General features: G+C 54.0%; 1 protein-coding gene across 3 annotated transcripts in view; it reads right to left on the bottom strand.

Moving 5' to 3' along the window:
* RNF144A (ring finger protein 144A) overlaps positions 1 to 19,957 on the bottom strand; it is a 107,512-nt gene that overhangs the window by 37,401 nt on the left and 50,154 nt on the right. Inside the window, exon 1 of one of the 3 annotated variants that reach the window (XM_004745744.3) lies at positions 14,888 to 15,485. The exons of the other annotated variants lie outside the window; for them this stretch is intronic. Coding sequence (XP_004745801.1) covers positions 14,888 to 14,906 — 19 coding nt within the window. The 5' untranslated portion in view covers positions 14,907 to 15,485. Of the gene's footprint in view, positions 1 to 14,887; positions 15,486 to 19,957 lie in introns of those variants that run through there. 3 annotated transcript variants of the gene reach the window in all.

Raw genomic sequence — 19,957 nt, forward strand, 5'->3', positions numbered from 1 at the left:
CGGGTTTGCTAAAATCTCAGACACAGTCCAGGGCCATCTGAATGCTGAGAGGGACCTCCAGCTACCCAGCTTTCAGGGTTCAAATGGACTTAGACAATGGGTGCCCTTCTCTGTCCAACCCCGCTTCTGAACTGGGGGACAGAAAGCAAAAGATAGCAAGAGACACCTGCTTTCCCTGCTAGTTGGCAAGGCCATGGCATCGGGATTTGTCTTGTCCAGTTTTCTACTTACAGCAAAGGCAGGTGTACGTTACAACAAAGATATAACACAGGAAGAAAAAACAAATCAAAACACCAACCAATGACCGGAAGGGACACAAAATGATTCTAGCATCTTAGAAAGACTCAGAGACGTAGGAGACACAATTTCCCGCCTTCGGGTCTTCAGATTCAATTCGCCACATAAAAAGCTAACTGATAATATAAGGCAGGATGTGGTCGATGTGAGAAATCAGCGCTCTAGGTACGTGGTAAAGATGCAAGGAAGTCTGGGTAGAATCGTTAAAATAGCTTCATGAGGAGGATGAAGTTTGAGTTTCGAAGGGAGGTGCCATTTCACACGGGTCAAAGAGAGCGGCTATCAAAACGGAAGAGAAGATACGCGAACATCTTTCCCTGGACAGAGACTGGCAGCCCCACGGTAGGAAGAAAAGGAGCTCTCTGCTCTGAGACAAAGAGGACACCCAGAACCAGTACGGGCAGCTCTGCGCCCATTACTGGCCTTGGTGCACTCGTGTTGTGATGGGGCTGATGAGCCCGTCCCCTGGGGATGCTGTGAGGACCTGGCATATGCAGGAGATGCTCAGGAAAGACCAGGGAAGATCCCTACTCCCCCTCCCAAGAGGTCTCATCCAGCCATCCTTTTATGGATCTGCGAGAAGGAATCAGACTCGGAGGAATCAGACATTTCCGTCACCTGTACCAGGTATCTCTAGGGACAAGGAACTGTCATGAGAACTTCTGAAAATGTCTTTATGTCCCTTTCTCAGGTTCTGTCAGTCGTAGCTCACTAGGTCTCACTAAGCCAGTGTTCGGGCAGGACTCAGCTCTGTGGACTCTATGCTGGGCGTCTGGATGGGGGAGAAGCTACGGCACAATCTTGAACACAGTCTGAGGAGATAAGACACAGTGACAAAGAACACAGGAACATCAGTGGTGTGAACTAACAGATAAGCAGGGGAGAGCCTGACCTTCAAGAGCCAAGCAGATGCGGGCAGCTACGAAAGGCCGGCAGGAATCCCTGTGGGGAGTAAGGGCAGAGATCAGCATTCAGGGCAGGAAAGGGACAGTGCCCGTGAGGATCCGGACTCCTCCCAAGACTTCTAACAACCAGGAACACCTTAATCTAAGGTGTACTTCCTTTCGTTAGAAAAGAGCTCTTTGACACAAATTCAAATAACTTTTGGATTGGTTGGAGCTTTCAACGTAATTTAAGCAAGTTGTCCTTTGACCAGCCACCTAGGGGGCCAGCACTCACGATCTGGGGTCACTCAGCTATCTGGGGGTGCAGAGGGAACCAGATGTGCCCTCCCCTAAGTTCATTTTAATTTGGAACATTCCTCCACACCTTGAATCTATCCATACTAGTATTATTATTATTAATTATTATTATAACATTGTTATTATTACTTTAGATGTCCACAAGCATTTTCTAGATCCTGGGCTCATGAGTCAAGGTTTTTGTTTTGTTTTGTTTTGTTTTTCCTTCATATTCTTCTGTATCTTTTTTTGTTTGACTCCCTAAGGATTTTTTTTTTTTTTTCAAGTAACATTGCTTAAACTCACTCTCTAGAGTGAGGATTAGGTTTTGACTATGAATGTTAGCTGGCCCTATAAGGGATCAAAACCTATATAAGAGGCATGGCAGGCCTGGGCCAAAGGCTTGTCCCTCCCAGAGAGCACAGGGCAGGTGGCTGCGAGCTATGGCCCAGGCTTGGATTCCAGAGGGCACTGTAGCAGCAGTCTCGGGAGAAAGAGCTCCCCACTTTGGAAGGGAGCAGACCTGGGTTCAAACGCTTGTTCTGCCACTTGGTCACTAACTTTGGAGAAACATCATAACTTCTAGGAACTTTAGTGTTTTGACTTCTTAAAACTAAACACCACAACCTCCCTTGCTTGTTGTAAAGAGTGAGAAGAAATATATTTACAATTCCTGGGTCTTTTTACCTGTTTGGTAGGTGGAAGTCACTATCATATGTCAGGCTCAGGACCCTGGACATGAACCCATGTGGGCTAATGGAAGAGACAAGCTGCTGAGCAGAGAAACTGTAGGATAAATTCAGTCTTTCAGGAAGCCCCTCGTGCTGGTGGAAATCTTTGGAAGAAGCAAACCAAAATGAAAGCGTCCTGCCTTTTTTTTTCCCTTAAATATTTATTTATTTTAGAAAGAGAGAAAGAGAGAGAGAGAGAGAGCACACACACCTGAGGGGCAGAGAGAGAAGGAGAGAGATCTCAAGCAGACTCCATGCCGAGCACAGAGCCTGAGGCAGGGTTCAATCTCACGACCTGAGATCAGTGCCTGAGCTGAAACCAAGAGTCAGTTGCCTAACCAACTGAGCCCCCCAGGCACCCCTGAAGCCTCCTGCTTTATGGTCCACTGTCAGTGCGGTCCAAATTTGGACCACACTCCAGGATGCGGCAGAAAAGCAGACATCTACGGACAAACCTTCCTACAGTCCTCACAGCCCCAACCGCACATCCTGGGCAGACTGTGCATCACGGGAGCACTCGCCTGCCCCAGAAACCGCCTCTGCCTCCACACTAGACCACTTGTCCTCTCCTGGCTGTTCACTCTCAGACACTCCTTGCTCTCCCCAGCCTCTGGGTTTGGCTCTGTTTCCTGTTTACAGCATCTCTGAAGACATGACCCTTTGCACAACTGCAGCCTTGACCCCTCACTTCCTTTCTTCCTGAACCACGATTTCCACTTGACCTCAAGACAGTGCGGCTGCCCGCTGCCCTGTGTACATGTCAACCATGGCCTCTCACTTCCCTCCCTGAGAACTACTCGAAGCAGGTCAAATTCCGACTTCCTGGCACCGTGTCAGTATTCTTTCCCCTCGAGATTAGAGACTCTCTGACTGCCCCAAATCAGGATTTAAATGTAGGTAACAATGGAACATATTTTCAAAAAAAAGAAAGAAAGAAAAAAATACTGTTTAAGCCTGTCATGGGCCACCCCTGCACACAGGATGCACCGAATATGATTTTACAAACACTGAACAGCTGCAAAGCTGAAATAGGAATTTGCTAAGAAAATCACAATGCACAATAAAAGAAAAAAACAGTCTTTGTTTTCCTAATGGGAAGGTCAAGGCACATGAAGCCAACTATTTTAAGAACATCTGGTCAATTATGAGTACTACTCAATGTAAGGAATTCAAGCTGTTTCTGAGGGAAGCGACTTGTTACTCACTGCCGGGTCACGCGGAGCGGCACGTGGTGGAAGATGCGCGGCCTGAGGGCGAAGGCTGGAAGGGAAGGCAGGCTGCGTGTTAGCCCAAGCCAACCCCGGGGATGGGCCAGAGCCCTCCCTCCCCTGCGCTCGGGTCTGTGCTCATCTGTAGGTCCCTATGCTCCCCACCTTCACCCTTGCAAAGATGGCCAAGGAAGGCAGGGTATCTGTTGGCCACTCACTGCCCACCTGTCCCTCTCCCAAGGACTCCAACAAGCTCACCTCAGCTGGCTGAGTCTCACCCATTTGCTCCCATCCTCACGCCTTCCCTGCCCCATCACATGTCCGACTCCTCCGAGCCCTCCATGCACACCCTCAGCCCCTGGTGTTATGAGGGCTCCCTCAGTTCTCTCATCCTTTTGGCTGTCCCCCCTTCCTGGAGTCTCTGCTGCCTGCGGTCAATTGATTCTGGACACCTGCTCCCCAACACATCAGCCCCGGCACTGCCGGAGAACTTGCTAGTATGCGACTCCTTGGGCCCTGACCCAGACCTACAAAATCACAAACTCATGGGGGTAGGGGTGGGGGGGGTGGGGGGAGCAGGGAGAGACCCAGCAATCTATGTCCCCATGAGCCTCCCAGGGATTCTCACCCACAGGGAGGTCTGAGAGCCGCTGGTCTGTGACACTCCGCCTCCCGCACTCCCCACCCAGGTCCACCTGAGCTGAAGCTCCAGGAAGTTATTGTCCCGCAAACACCACAGCACAGCACCGGTGTGTGCCAGGCACCGGGCTAGACTCTGCATACTGACTTTCATCTATTCTTTTTTATGTCTCTCTCTGGGTGAGTGTGGCTCTCCAGGTCTGCTGCATGTTTCAGCTTATCTCACCAACTTGCGAATTTATTATCCAGCGCTGCATGCTGTTTTCTCTCCTCTCACCAGTGCTGGTCACAGGCAGATCTTCCTATTATATGTACATGTGTGTGTCTACATGTATGTGTATATAAATACACACACATCTTGATTGCTTCATGGCATCACGCATTTTGCGAATCCCTTCCATGCATCATTTCATTGATCTGCATGATGACTTTGAGACTTTAAAAGTTGCCATCATTCCAATTTTACAAATGAGGAAGTCAAGGCACAGAGATCGGGTAAGCCGGGTTACACAGGGTGGGGTCACACACAGCCATCGACCAGCACACTAGCCGTGTGTGCAAGACAGGAAGGCCCAGGCATTGCTCAAGCTCATTTTGATCTCCTTCTGGGTGACAGGAGAACAGGGCCTCCTCGGTCTGCAAAGATATAAGAGAAAGGAATTTCAGTTCTGCCTCTGAACTTCCCGGGCCTTATTCATTTTGGCGGTGGTGGTGGAAAGCTGCGGCCTCGTAATTTGGGGCCGTCATGGTAGCAGAAACACGAGAATGGTAGCTGAGTAGAAAGTTAACTATAGAGACGCCGACTTATCCAAGCACACGGTTTCCTGATCCCTCAGGAAGACACACGGATGTTACCCCCTCCAGAGGAGAGGGCCACAGCTCAAGGGCAGACAGTCACGATTTCTAGCCAACTGGGCTGCCAGGAATTTACACGAGTGACCTGAAAACCGCAGTCCCGGGAAAACCTGCACATGCACGTATAGAGAAGTTTCATGCACAAATGCCGACACTTGGAAGCACCCAAGGAGACGTCCTTCAGTGAGTGAATGAAATACACCAGTTTCTTCAGCTGGTGGGATGCCCAGACAATAAACTGTTATTCAGAGCTAAACAGAAATGAGTCAGGAAGCCATGAAAAGACACGGGGGATACGTAAATGCATATTCCTGAGGGAAAGAAACTGATCTGAAGAGTCTGCATACGGTGTGATTCAGACTACAGGACATTCGGGAACGCACAGAATTAGGAGACCCGTGATGGTGTGTGGGGGGAAGACAGAGAGCCGAGCTACGGAGGATGTTTTAGGACAGTGAAACTACTCAGAACGATACTGCAATGGTGAATACTGTCTTTGTACCTTTATGGAAACCCACATGACACGCAACAGCAGGTGTGAGCCATACTGTCCGTGTTACGGACAGAACTGTGTCCTCCTCCCCAAATTCCAAAGTTGTAGCCCTAACTCTCCATGTGACTCTCCGTCTTTACGAGGTCCTTCAGGTTGCATGAGGTCATATAGGGCGGGGCTTACAGGGGAGGACCATCTGGGTCTCTCCCTCCCGCACTGTCTCTCATCTGCCTGTGAGGACACAGGGAAAAGGCGGCCATCTGTGAGCCAGACAGGGGCTCTCTCCAGAACCTGCCCACGTGGGCACCTGATCTCAGACTTCCAGCTCCAAACTGCGGGAAAGACAGTCCTGCTGTTTAAGCCCTCCGCCCCTCCCTCAGTCTGCGGTGTTTTTTGATGAAAACCTGAGCTGACAGGGTACATGATGGTCTTCAGGTGATTCTCATGTGTCCATATATGTTCATCCTGGGAACAGATGCCCTTCCTGGGGTGGGATGTCAGCAGTGAAGGTGAAAGACATTGTGCACGTGTGTGAACTCTGTGCACGTGTGCGAACTCTGTGCACATGTGCGAACTGTGCACATGTGCGAACTCTGCGCACGTGTGCGAACTGTGCACATGTGCGAACTCTGTGCACGTGTGCGAACTCTGTGCTTTGCCATCAGTCTTGCTATGAGCTTGAAACCTGGAGGAAAGAGCTCTTCTTCTTATTCTTTTTTTTAAAGGCTACATCCTGTATGGTTCTAATTACACGACATACTGGAACTGGCAAACTGCAGATCAGCCAACAGATCAGCAATCCCAGGGGACAGGATGGAGGAGGAGGCCGGCTGACTAGGTGGGAGCAGGGGGTGTTTTAGGGCAGGGGGATATGCCGCAAAAAGCTGCAGTGATATAGTCATGTCACTGTGCATTTACCAAAACTTCACAGCACAGAGAATGAGCCTAGATGCATGCACATTTAAAAACAAAAAACACAAAAAAACTTTAGGAAGCCAGGGCATCCTGAGACGGGGAGAGAGAGTCTAACTCTACCACAAACACACAAAATGACCTCACTGCAGGGGAGGGGCCGGTGCTGAGCCGAGTAAGCCTGGGAAAGAGTCGAGTCTGGAAGACCGCAGGCACAGGGAACGTCTACAGGCCCCGAGCCCCCACCGATAGAGCCGTCTCCCCGGCAGGGTGGCTCAGCGGTGCCGAGACGACCATCCGTGTTCACTGGAATCAACACACAAGCAGGCGACGGCAGTGGGCAGGGGCCAGGTTTCTCACTGTTGGGAGTGGAAGGTCCAGATGAGCCAGGGGAGGCGGCCCACATGACCCACGTGGTCCCCACCAGAGCGGGAGTCAACAGCGGGAACTCGCCACAAACACGCCTCACGCAGGTGCAGACGGCTGCCTACAGGACCTCTTACGGACACGTGCGCGCGCGGGCTCCCAGGCACACAGCGGTCCCCGCGCTCGGCCGGCTGATGGGGCCCAGACGCAGGTCATGCGTACAGGCAAGGACACCCCCGCCTGCAGCAGGCACACCACGTGCCTCGACCTGGGCTCCTACGGGCAATGAGGATACGAAGGAGGCCGATTGAAGGACCTGCGCGGGAATGTTCCCGCTGATTCTGGAACGTCCTGTAATGCCACAAAGCAAGACGTCCTCGAGCGGGGCAGCTGGCCACAGTGCTGGGGTATGTCACCGCAACATGGGAGCCAAACGCACTGGCCCTCAGGGCCTGACATAAAGTGTACAGATTACTACACAAAATAGAAAATAAATGTCCATAAGCTCTCGCTGACATAAATACGTGGCTGAATGAATGAATGAATGAATGAGAGAGAAAAGATACTTCTCTCATGCAGAAAATAACCCCAGAACTCTTGGTGGCTTCCCCACCAGAAGCAGGAGCCTAAGGCCCACTCCACGCGCGGCTGTGCAGGGTGGCTTCCTGCGTGGACGTGGAGTGGGGAGTCACCGTGCGGTGAGAAAGCGGCCGCGCACCCGAGCCAGGCGACCCAGACAGCCTGCGCCGTGGTGGGTCACGGCGACCGCGTGAACCCTTGAGTGTAGGAGACAGACACGGCACCTGTGTCTCCGTGGTCTTCTTCCCCAAACCCACAAGCCAGCCTCAGACAAACCCCCACAAGCCTCAGGGTCTTCCGAAGCAAGGAAAGTTGGAGAAACTGCTGGAGGCGCGGGAAGCCGGAGGAGGCAGGAGAAAGGCGTGCCCTGGGTGTCCTGGAGGGGACGGGCTTCGGGACAGAGGACGGACACTGGGGGCAGAGCATGGGTGTGGGAATGAGGAGTGGACTTCCATCGCTCACGTTCCAGCACCAGGTCACAAGCTGTGACAAGTGCAGCGGCCGCTGCGGACGTCACTAGTCCGGGGAGCGGGTGCGGGCGAGCTCCCAGTCCTTCCCGTCTGCGTCATTTTCCTAAACTGAAATCCAGATCTGCTAACTGAATCTAATCTAAGTCTGTACATCTAAATCTGAAATGCACGAAAATAAAACGCTTATTAGCAAAAAAAAAAAAAATACACCGCCTTAACTTTTCCACTTAAACCCAAATAAGCCTACTGAAATGCAGATTCTACTGGAAAGGGTAACATTTTTAAGCCATTGTTTTCCCAAATGGCCTTATCAAGGGTGACACTGAAAACCTGAGAAATACATTTATTTTCATAAATGTCACCTGAGAAATATTGCGTGAAGTCTAGTTAGAGGGTTTGTTGCTTATTTTTAACCATTAGACTGTGTGGTTTCCACCTTTCTGGGCAGCCCAGTGACACTGGAAGAAAGGTTCGAGTCCGAGTGGACCGGACCGCACTCGCTCACTCAGAGGCCACCACAGATCATCAGTGTGCAGGGGGCGGGGGACAGGGAGCTGCTCTTAGTTCTTTATCTGAAGCACTCCGCCCTCGGAGTCTGCAGGGGAGCGGGGAAGGGCAGACACCATCGACAGAGGAGGAGCCACAGAGCGGAGAGGGCCACCGCCCGTCCGGGTTGCCGCTGTGCACAGCCCCCATTCTTAACGGATCCACGCGAGAGACTGCCACGGACTTGCTGCGTGCTGCTTGGGTGGGCTTGGTGAGGACAGAGAGGGCTCCGCCGTTTGGAGCGGCCACAGCGGGACACTGAGGGCCCATGTCACGGGAGACATCTCCTGCCCCAAAATGCCACCCCGCATCTGTCCCGTCACAGCACGCGGAACAAAACACAGGGTTTGAGCAGAGGCTGCTAGTCTGATGCCTTCTGTAGCAAGGCCCCTGGGAAGCCCACGCAGACAGGACAGATTCCTACAGAAAACCCCCCCCAGAGACACTTCCAGTCATGTCGGGGGCTGGGACTTTGAGATTCTTGCTCCCTGGCTGGGCAGATCTGCAGACCTGCAGACCTGCTTCCAGAAGGTGCGACTCTGGTGGGCAGCTTGGCTTGGGACACGGTCGGCATTCAAGGCAGGGCACTCACTCTCACTGCTCAGGGGGATAAAATACTTTGCAGACAAGCTGCAAATGAGCTGGTAGCTTCCATGCCCAGCCAGCTTCCCACGGACGGCCCAGACAAGCCTGTGCCCTGACCTCCATCCAGGAACGAAATGCAGAGGAGACACGAAGGACTTAGTGTTTCAGCTCCAATTTGCAAATGTTACACTGTGGCTACCAGCAAGGGACGCTTTAAAAGTCAAACACAGAACACCATTACTTAGGCTGGAGGAAGTCTCTGGATTATTTGTCCTCTTTTGTAAAATTTCTATTTTTTTTTTTCTTTACTTATTTAACAGAAAGAGAGAAAGCACAAGCAAGGGGAGTGCCAGAGGGAGAAGCAGGCTCCCCGCTGAGCAGAGATCCTGATGCGGGGCTCCATCCCAGGACCCTGGGATCATGATTGAGCCGAAGGCAGACGCCTCACCAACTGAGCCACCTGGGCATCCCTGACTGTCCTCTCAGAGAGGATTTCCTTACTCTGAGCCATTCAGGGATCTGCTAAGAAGTCACACAAACACCCACCGCCCCAACCCACTTCCTTCCACCCGAGGATGAACTCCCTAAAGCATTCTTGCCAAACCCCGCCAGTGATACCGTCATTATGTCCCATCTGATTTTTCCGGATACGGATACAGAGATGAGCTGCAGAATATACAGACGTCCATGATGAAGCCTGAACTGATCCTAACCACACTCTGACCCTAAGCGATCCTAACCGCCCTCGGGCAGACAAGGGACAGTGTGTGGGCAGTAGGAGGCTGGTCCACGCCGTGGTCTCCCTGCCCCTGTAAGTCGCTGCTGGGTGGCAGCACGTGTCTGGCCAGCTCATGGGGGTGGCAGGTCCGACACAGTGTTGCTTTCTTTGAGGCACCGGCAGAAGCCTTGTTGCTAGGACGACAAGCCTGGGAAATTCCTGTACTTGGGGCTTTGCCAACCCCTTGAGTTCATGCATTAAGACATAATGGAATAAGGAGCAGGCAGTGGAGTGGGAGCAGGCCTCTGGGAAGAGTCAAGAGCTCTGTTGCTCACTGACCACACGACCCTCACGGCCCGTCACTAGCCCTCCATGGATCCATGGCCTCGCCCTCACTTTGGCCGCGAGAGCTGGCCCCCAGGGTTCCTGAGTCCACGAGCCCCTGCTGCTCCGACACAGCGGAGCAGGGTAGCTCGGCTCCCATGAGAGGCCTCCCCCCTGTGCTGCCGCCCCAGCGGCAAAGGTCTTCCCAGAGGTGGGCAACGGGTCTCAAGGGAGACAGCAGCTCCCGGATGCAGCCCTGCTACTACGGGTCTGCCTCCGAGCCCACGCTGTGCCTGCGCCCCTGAGTCCTGTTCTGTCCATCAGACCCTGTAAACACTCAGCACCCTCCCGTCCTGCCAACAAGTGCCCCTCAGGAGGCCCTCCCCCTCCCATTCCTGCACCTGCACACCCCGACCCTTTCACTGGCATCAGTGAGTTAGCCAGTGTTGGTAGGTTCCCACGAGTCCGAAGCACCGTTCTAGACACGGGATGGAGAGAGCCAGACGTGCCACGCTGAGCACCGTCGGGTAACCAGAACCTTCCTTCCCTGGCTGAAGCACCTTCCCCGGGAGATCTCAGCCTGAAGGAAAAGGGATCCAATGAAAGGCAGAAAATGACAAGGAATCTGTTCAAAGAACCTTCAGGGAAGGTGAGAGGAATCCCCTTTCATTATGCTGAGGTTTGAACTTATTTGATCTACTCCAGCCAGAAAACTGAGTAAAATCTGCACCTTCCAGAGACATTTTACTGTACGGATATTCCAAGTTCGGTTATGTCTGGAGTGTGTCTTTGCCTTCTGTCCAGGAGCGGATGGGGAGGGTTATGGGGGGCCGGGGGCACTGGAAACACAGGACAAGGCAGGCGCCGGCACTCCTTGCAGCCAGAGGAGGCAAGGACCTCGGGGCAGGGAGGCAGGCACCGAACTGGCAGGACCGGGACCCACTCGTGTGTCTCAAATAAGCAAGCGGCCTCAACGGCCCAGCCTGATGTCCCGGTGGTGCACAGGCAGGCCAGGACCAAGAACACTCCAGAGGTCAGCAACAGACGGGGTCTCCACACCTGGGCACGGTACACGCTGTTCACAAAAAGAAAGAAGCCCCAAATGGAGTCACGGGTCCCCAGCAGCCTCTCTCAGGAACATGACCTTTTGAAAGCCCTTCTAAAAGGTCCTGATGAGCTCTGGGGAGGCCATCTGCAGGATAAAATCCCGACTGCCAGGGCAGCTGGATGGCTCTGTTGGCTAAGCATCTGCCTCCGGCTCAGGTCATGATCCCAGGTCCGAGGATCGAGTCCCATGTCGGCCTTCCTGCGCAGCAGGGAATCTGCTTCTCCCTCTCCCTCTGCCTGCCTCCCCCCTGCCCTGCCGCTTGTGCTCTCTCTCTGTCAAGTAAATAAATAAAATCTTAAAAAAACAAAACAGAACAGCCCTGCTCTTCTTTCTTCCCTGGAAAGAAGACGCCCTGGCCTGAAGCAAGCCCTTCTTCCCTGCTGCTGCTGCTGCTGGCTTCTTGCCCACCGTCCCTCCCACGAACAGCCTCTCCTGTGACACCCGCCAGAACTGCTCCCCCTTGCTGGATGGGGTGCTGCCCGGCTCAGGAGCTGCTCAGGGAAGCCAGCCCATACCCACACTCGTCACTCCCTGTCACCTTCCCCTCTCTGGCCCCCACGGCCATGTTCCGACGTGTGCAATGAGCGCATCTTGATTTCTTTGCTCTCTTCCCCCTCAAGAATGCAAGCTCCACGAGGAGGTCAGTATAACCATTGGACAACTGGATTTCATTTTTTAACTCATGTACACACCCACTGGAATTTCTGAAATGCAGGTTGATGCTGCTGGGGTGGAGAAAACGTTACTCAGCTCACACAGGCTGCCACAGACGGTGGGGACCCCCACCCACCCCGTTACTAACCGAAGGGGACCCCAGAGTGCTGGGCTCCCACACGGCTCCAGTCACCAGGAAGGTCAGCCCTGAGCAGATGGACAGATGGTCCCGCCCTCGGGGAGCTTACGCTCCATGGGGAGTGGCCGCAGCAACCCAAGTCAGAGGTCGGGACCCGCTGGGCAGGACATGGTGACAAATAGGGCCGATGACAAGTGCCCACATTCTGGACACTGAAGGAGAAGCTGCTGGGACAGCTGAAGGTCAGGTGTGGGTGTGAGCAAGAGCAGTCGGGGGCCCGGGCTCTGACCCAGCAGACAGGACAGAAGCCAGGGGAGGAGCTGGTCTGGGTGGTCTGAGTTTCTCCAGCACCTGCCCGCTGGCTGCGGGAACATCCGTGAGACCCCCTGAGCCGCCCCCCTCCTACCCCATGAGGCAGACAGTATTTTGGGAGTGGCAGACGAGGCGGTGCTGGGCCAGGCCGAGCTCCCCAGAGCCTTTATGGAGCCAGGTTTGTGGACCAAGAGCCAGGCCCTCTCCTCGGACGGCCTTCAAACTCAGAATGCTTTTTTTTACACTTTTGAAGATCATAAAACCACCAAATAACAAGCCAACAAAGAAATGTAGGCCCCCAAAACCTAAAATACTCACTCTCTGGCTCTCCCCAGAAAAGTCTCCTGACCCGGGCCCGATCGGTGGGCACCTCCGCTCCACACATGGGGCCCACCCAGGCTTCCTGAACAAAGCTCACAAAGACCCTGAGAGCTGGTTCCAGGTCACGACCACAGCGAGGACTGGAGTAGCCGGAGTCCGGAAAACGCCAGGTGCGTGCACACGAGCGCTGGCCTGTACACTGAGACGTCTGGCTCCCCGGTACGGGACCTGAGGGGGACGTGCGACAGGCGAGTGCAGCTTGTGAAGGACATGTCTCTGCTTCCCTGCACTGGTGCCCCAGACCATTGAGACCCTCAGGCTCCCAGGATGTGTTCTGGAAAGAGTTTAGCACAGGTCAAAGGGCCCAACCCACACCCTTGAGCCAGGGGACACTTGCGTGGGAAAGCCCACAAGAGGCCCCACTGCTCTTGGGAGCGTGGCCAGGAGCTCTCACTAGGCCCCCATGCAAGCCCTGCAGCCCACGTGGGAGTCCAGACACATTCAGGCTCCACGTCTCTAGATATGGAAGCTGTATTGTGTGCCATCTGCCGATCCCAGCAGGGGACCAACAGGCGAGTCCCACCTGAAGAACAGGACTGGTTCTCCCTGACCTGGAGCTCACTGTACCTGTGACAGATCCTTCCTATGACATCTCCACGCGGATCTCTAACTGTGGCCATCATCAGAGCTCACTGTTAACGACTAATAAATTGTGAGCCGCTGTGCACGGGGCTGGGCAGAATCCACGGCGTTCTGGTTCATGGACCTCGACTATCTTATGCTATGACACAGAACCGCCGTCCAAGGGCTCTCTTGTTAGAAAACAAGCAGGACAAGCCTTAGGAATGGTATGTCACCCCAGCGGTATGATGATTGGGACAACCACGCTACTAACCTTTATGTTTTCCCAAACACAACGGCCCGCGACTCAGTACGGCCCCCTCTTCCTCAGCCCTCTGATCCCCCACATGAAACCGCCCATACCCACACTCGTCACTCCCTGTCACCTTCCCCTCTCTGGCCCCCACGGCCATGTTCCGACGTGTGCAATGAGCGCATCTTGATTTCTTTGCTCTCTTCCCCCTCAAGAATGCAAGCTCCACGAGGAGGTCAGTATAACCATTGGACAACTGAAAAAAACCCACTCAAAAGAAAAAAGTGCCAAATGCGATTTTGTTCTCTCCCTCACTGCCTCGTTAACTAGGTGGGAAAAGACGTGTCTCCATGGGACAACGTGGGTTTCCCTGGGGCGGAGAGGACAGTTCCCTTCCCCAGGAGCCAAGGAGACAAGCCGGTGGGCCTCACTCTCCCTGCACAGACAGCAGAGAGGCGGATCCCGCAGAACTACCTTCTGATCGGAACAGCATCTCTTGTGCTCTTAGGAGAAGTGGCCTTGATTTCTGGCTTCTCTGCCCCACCTCTGTTCTGCACTCCATCAACCAACACTGCAGGGGCAGGAAGTCGGCTCAATTATCTTCACTTAACACATTAAGAAGCAGAGCTAGGGAAGATCAGTGATTTGCCCGAAGTCCCACAGTAACAAGTGGACACGCCCAGATTCTTCTCCTGCCGTGGGAAACCCACATTCCCTTCACATACCACACGCCCGGGCTGCACCAGGTCCCAACGGTCACCCCACGGCCCCGCCTGCTGGAGCCTGGGAGGGCTCCTTCCCCCACCAGGTCACCCCCTCCACAACACACAGGGGCAACTGCTCACCCGGCTGACCTAGCTTCTAGAAAATGGAAGAGGCTGCCCTCTGAGGGCATGTACTCCTGGTGCTTTAAGTTTTCCCACCTGAGAAGAATAATTTTCATCACAGAGAACCTTCCGGTTGTTCCATTTGCATCTTGAGTAATGATGCAAACAATATGACTATTTAGTGGGCTCCAGTGCAGGGGCGGACCCAGCACTCCGCCTCCCTAATGAGAAGACGGTTCATCCCCACACGAAGGCTCTTCTGTCTTGCCCAAAGTTAACGCCAAAGACTGTCCTGCTAATATCTGGAGGGGAAAATCTCTCCTCTCACTGAGCCTCCCAAGCTCTCCACGAAGAAGGCTGGCCCTCGTTGGTCCTCACACAGGATCGCCCGGAGGTCTGGAAGCGCCCACCCGCCACAGCCCCGTCCCCCCACGTCAGAGACGGGTCCCAACGGTCCTCGCACATCCAGACCCCAGTCACCTCTCTAGAGCTCACATTCCGGCAGGGCCTCCCCATCTCCCCCAGTCCCAGCCCTGGGTGGGGAGACCCGAAGTGCTGATGAGCTCACAGGACGGACACGGAGCCACCAAGTCACGACACAGAGAGGTGACAGGGGCTGTGCTGGAAACCCCTTCCTGCGCCCTCTGTTCCCGATGCCTCGCCTGCCTCGCCTGCCCCCACGCTGCAGTCTCCAGCCAGACCACGCTGGGAGCTGTACCAGATGTTAAAAACAAACGGCAGAACTTACTCAAAATTAGCTCTGACATGGTGGCGTGGGTCCGCGGGACACCGGCAGACCTCTCACTCCAAGAGAAGAAATGCCCCGGACGAACAGGGTCGGTGCTCCACCCGCAGTCCGCTGCTTCCTGAGCCCGAGCTTCGTTCACAGCCCACCCACGGGGGACCGAGCATAATCAAATAAACTGATGCAACCTTTCCTGATGGGAGACGAAGACGCGAACTTCTGATTATTCCCAGGAAAACACCAGCCACAAGCCGGGAGCGCGCTTCCAAGGGCAAGCATTCCTGCTGGGAATGCCCAGAATAACACAAGTCTCTGAACTGTATTCGCTTCCAGCGCGACCTGACAGCCTGGGGGTTTCCTCCCAGGACCCGGGCATGGAGCGCTTGGCCGCGGAGAGCAGACGTCGGCGTCGGGGAAGGACAGCACTGCCGCAGCGATAATGGGTCTAATGGGACCAGCTTCTCTTACGGACCTAAAACTCTGGTCACTTGAGAATCATTAGTGTAGTCTGGCAGCACCAAAAATAACAGAACCCACTCTGTCCACCACTGTTTTCCTCACTCACAAGTTAGCACCGGGCTCAGACACATCCACGGCCGTGCACGGATTTCCTGGCGTTCCAGAAGGAAGCAGGTCCAAGCTCTGCAGGGTTGCGTAAGGCTGAGTCTCCCCTCCTCTCCTGGCCGGCTCACCCTTCCCGCCGCCCCCCGTGCCCCCTGCAGGAACAAAGGGTTGGGCTGGGTGCTTTCTCGGGGTCCCTGCCAGCTGGGCACCTGGCACCACCATGACCACAGCCAGTTTCTCCCCTAGAAACTGAGGGTCTTCTCAAGAGCCTCCCCACCCACACGTCCTCACGTCTCTCCGGGCTCCCCTCTCCGCCCCAGCACTCCTCACCGTCTCGCTTATGGTACTAACGTGTGGACTCTGTCCCCGCTCCAGAATGTGCTGTCGCCGACGCAGCAGTCTCCATGTGGTCCGCTCAACCCTCGGTCCAGAGACCCCACAGCAGCACTCCCACAGCAGACCCGCACAAGAGGAGGTCGGCACACTCACACGCCAGACATCGCCTGGCCGGGGGGGCACGCGGGGACAGGGCGCTAAAAGGACTGCCCCTTCTATTTATTACCTGAGGAGCTCCCCGAGTGACGGGGAGAATCCGATGCCCGTGGAGCACTGACTGCCTGATACAACGTTCGACATCACACCTGGTTCGATGTGCTCTACACGGAAAGTCAGTATTTGCTGAGTGGATGGCTCAGTAACTACTAGCAATTACGGGTGATTTTCTCTACAGTGAAATAAAAAAATAAAAAAAAAAAAAACACAACAACACTCATTTTGGCCCAATAAATTTATGTGGAAATTGCCCAAAGGACCATGGTGTGAACATGGAGAAAATCTGCCAAGTTTCTCTTCCTGGGAACCAGGGCGCTGGCTCCTGGCCCCAGCTCTGCCCTCAGCCAGCTCCGTGACCTTGGCAGATCTCAAGTGCTTGGAGACCTAATGCACGCGCGTAGAAAATGATAGGGTTCATTTTCCACCTGTAAAAAATCAACTGCACATTTCCTAAATTACAATAACTTGGTTAGAGTTAAAGAGACACCAATCAATTTGCATCATTGCAAGTGCAACAAGAGGCCTTTTGGACTAGCAACAGGCAATATTCACTGACGTGCTTAACAGTGTTTAAATCCTTTGATCAGGAAGTCCCGTGTCTAGGAATGCACAGAACGGAAAACATTCGGGGCACGAAAATGCTCATCACGGTATTTCCCGTAACGTGGTTAAACGTGAAGTGCAAGGGTACGGTTTTTTAAAAGACTCAAAACCAGCAGAAGCATGGAAAGAAGAATGGAGAAGTGCAGGCGCATGGGTTGAAGTTCAAAATGACACAGCAGGGGGAAAGAGGTGTTGGTCAAAATCTGCAAACTGTACCTACGTTGACCCACTGACCCAGAAACCCCACTGCTGGGCACGGGAACACTATGTAAAGTCAGTCACAGGCGCCCTGTTTGAAACACCAAAAGATGGAAAACGATCCACGTCGGACACTGGAGGAATAAGCCATGGGGCGTCCACGCCGTGGACAGCAGGCCGCTGCCGACAGCATGGACGGCTTGCTAGCCATGAGAATGGGAAGGTCTGCAAGACAAGTTAAGCAAAGAGAAAGCACACAGCGGTACGTCCTGTGCCCTGAACACTGTCAGCTTCATGTACGCTTGCACTTATGTTTACCTGCATAAAGAGACAGGGCATGAGTACCCTGGATCTTAATTAAAACAGCCTCCTAATGCAGGGAACAAGGCTTGATGGTGGAGGGAATGGCCAGGCACAGAGGCAAAGAGAACTTCTCAATATTTATGTTTAAATAAATCTGTTTGCAAACAATATGGACATCCCTATTTTAAAATGACAAGGTTTTGGGGGCTCCGGGAGTCTCAGTCGTTAAGCGTCTGCCTTCAGTGAGGGTCAGGATCCCAGAGTCCTGGGATCCGGCTCCGCAATCAGTGGGAAGCCAGCTTCTCCCTCTGCCACTCCCCTATTGGTGTTCCCTCTTTCACTCCCTCTCTTTGCCAAATAAATAAAATCTTAAAATAAAATAAAATAAAATAATAATGTTTTGGGCTTCCTTCAGCAGCACATATATTAAGATTGTGATGTTCTAATAAACTGAATTCGAATGTTATACTCATGGTAGTTCAGGATAAAGAAAGGGTCTCCTTCCTGGTCTTCAGGCACTGAAGGGTTAGCACCTTTCCACGCGGCACACCTGCTGCCTACCTAGGATAACGAAACATACATCACTGTTACGTAATTTGAGAGAAAAGTTCCCAGTGATATTTAATAGCATTTTTCTCCTCTGGGCTGGCTTAGAGTTCCAAAAATGTCAGTGCATCTCCTACGTGTCTCCTTCGAATTCAAGATCTGACATTTAATTTCTCGTTGACGGGTTCAACATCTTTCAACGGGCTGCCTGTCAGAGCCGGGACTTTGGACGAGCCCTTGTCAGCTCAAGGAGAAAGGCGTTCACAGGGCCAGGCTTCCCCACAGGGGAAAAAAAGAAAAAAGTGACATTAATTCAAATAAGAATTTTAAAAAATAATAATAATAGCTACTGTTTATTAAGACCTCCTGGGACACCTGCCCTTGTCATGCATCTGGCAGAGGGGCCCAGGCCCAGGGAGGCCGGCCACCAGTCCAGGCCCGCTCTCCGACCCACAGGGCTCCCTCGTCTGAAATGAAATTAGACCGGGTGAAGCCACAGGTGTCACAAGGCGGCGACACCACTGGCCACATGTGGAACCGTGCTTCAAACCCGGTCAGACGACACCGGTGGAGAACAGGTGTGAGTGAGCTTCCGCCTCCCCTTCGGCAGGGTAGGATCTGAGAGGGAGCCGGTGACCGAGGGAGCCGGTGACCGAGCCGGCCGTGATGCACGGGGGAGGAGGAGCACCAGCCACAGCCCAGGAAACCATGGGACCAGTCCTGAGTCCTACATCCTTCCTCCCGCCGCGGAACAGCCTGCTACCCCAAAGCCCAGGAGACGTGCGGCGCATCGGTCAGCAAATTTTATCCACTTGGGATCAGACGGTAAGTATGTTGGGTTTTGAGGGCCACACGGCCTCCGTAGCGACGACCGGACTCTGCTGTTGGAGCCCCGCGGTAGCCGGGCACAGGTGCCGCTCCCGAGGGGCCGGGCGCGGGCGTGCACGTGGGACCGCCAGGGCAGAGATCCCGCCGGCCAGCCCAGCCCCTCCCCTTCTCCACACGGTTCACTCGCGTGACAAAGGTGCATCCCCCTAAAATTTCATTTCCACTCCAAAATGCCTGCGCCTGCTGGGATGACACGTCCCAACCCCTTCTCGGCCCCCACACCGCCCTCGTGGCCTCCCAGGACTCGGACCCCATCGGCATCGAGAAAGAACATTCCATCTCGGCCTCGCGCCCTAGTGCTTTTTGCCTGAAGAAGTTCTGGGCCTTCCCACACACGGCCTCACGGGCCCCGTTTCAGCCGCACAAACACCCTCCCCCTCCTTCTCCACGAGTGAATCTGCGTCCCTCCCTCACGAGCCTGCTGGTGGCATCGCCCAAGACCCCCACAGACAAGCAAGAGGACCCCGTGTGAATCTCAGGGGCCCGTGTCCAAGGCAGCTCCCCCCAAGTTAACCTCCACAGCAAGTGGACAAGCGTCTCGGGGTCGAAGCGGGGCCACCTGGCCTCACGCTTATGACTTTCTGTAGCTTTTGTTCTGCGGGTTTGACGACAACATGGCACTTTCCTACGCCCACATCCTCACAGAGGCCCAGGACGTGCCACAGGATGAACCCAGCCAGCCTGCGGTTAAACAGGGGATGTAGTTCTGAGGAAAGAGCCTCAGTCTCTTTTATGCATGGAGTACGAGACACCATGTGAGCCTCACACAAACAACGTCCTTCATGGACGGTATATGTGGTCTCTGGGGTCAGAGGCCACTGGGTTTGGATCCCACTCAGCTGCCACGTTACCACGTCAGCCACGCTGCTATGACAAGTCCTGCAAGGCCCATGGTTCCTGGGGCGCCAGATTGAACACGACACACATACCGCTTCACTTAACCTTCTCGCTGGCTGTGAAGTGCACACTCGTATCCCCACTTTACAGATAAGAAGACTGAGATGTTCAAGTCCCACAAAGTCTCCCCTGTTAAATATCGGAGCCCAGTGTCACCAAGGTAATGCAGCTCTCACAGCTCCAGCCGTAACTCAGGGCGTTGTGGGCACTGCTGGCGGCAGGGTCTTCCTGCCTCTGATCATTCAACATGTGCCTTTGGGATTTTCTGCCCCCGTTGGTGGAAGATGGGCACGGCCTAGCTAAGGTGAGCTGGAGAACTGATCTCACGACCTCTGTCCTGCCTGATCACCTGCCTTACAGCGGCAAGTGTCTATAAAACGTTTCCTCTGGAAGTTCCAGCCAGGACACAGTCCACGCAGAGGACCCCTGACCTTGGCCTGTACAGGCGCATGTACAGGTTGGACACATCCCAGAGACACAGCTGGTGCCTTGTCAGCCACGGTCATAAGAAACATCTGTAGC

The sequence above is a fragment of the Mustela putorius genome, unplaced genomic scaffold (assembly GCF_011764305.1).
Source record: "Mustela putorius furo isolate JIRA1106 unplaced genomic scaffold, ASM1176430v1.1 tig00000813_pilon_pilon_pilon, whole genome shotgun sequence".
Classification (NCBI taxonomy): domain Eukaryota; kingdom Metazoa; phylum Chordata; class Mammalia; order Carnivora; family Mustelidae; genus Mustela; species Mustela putorius.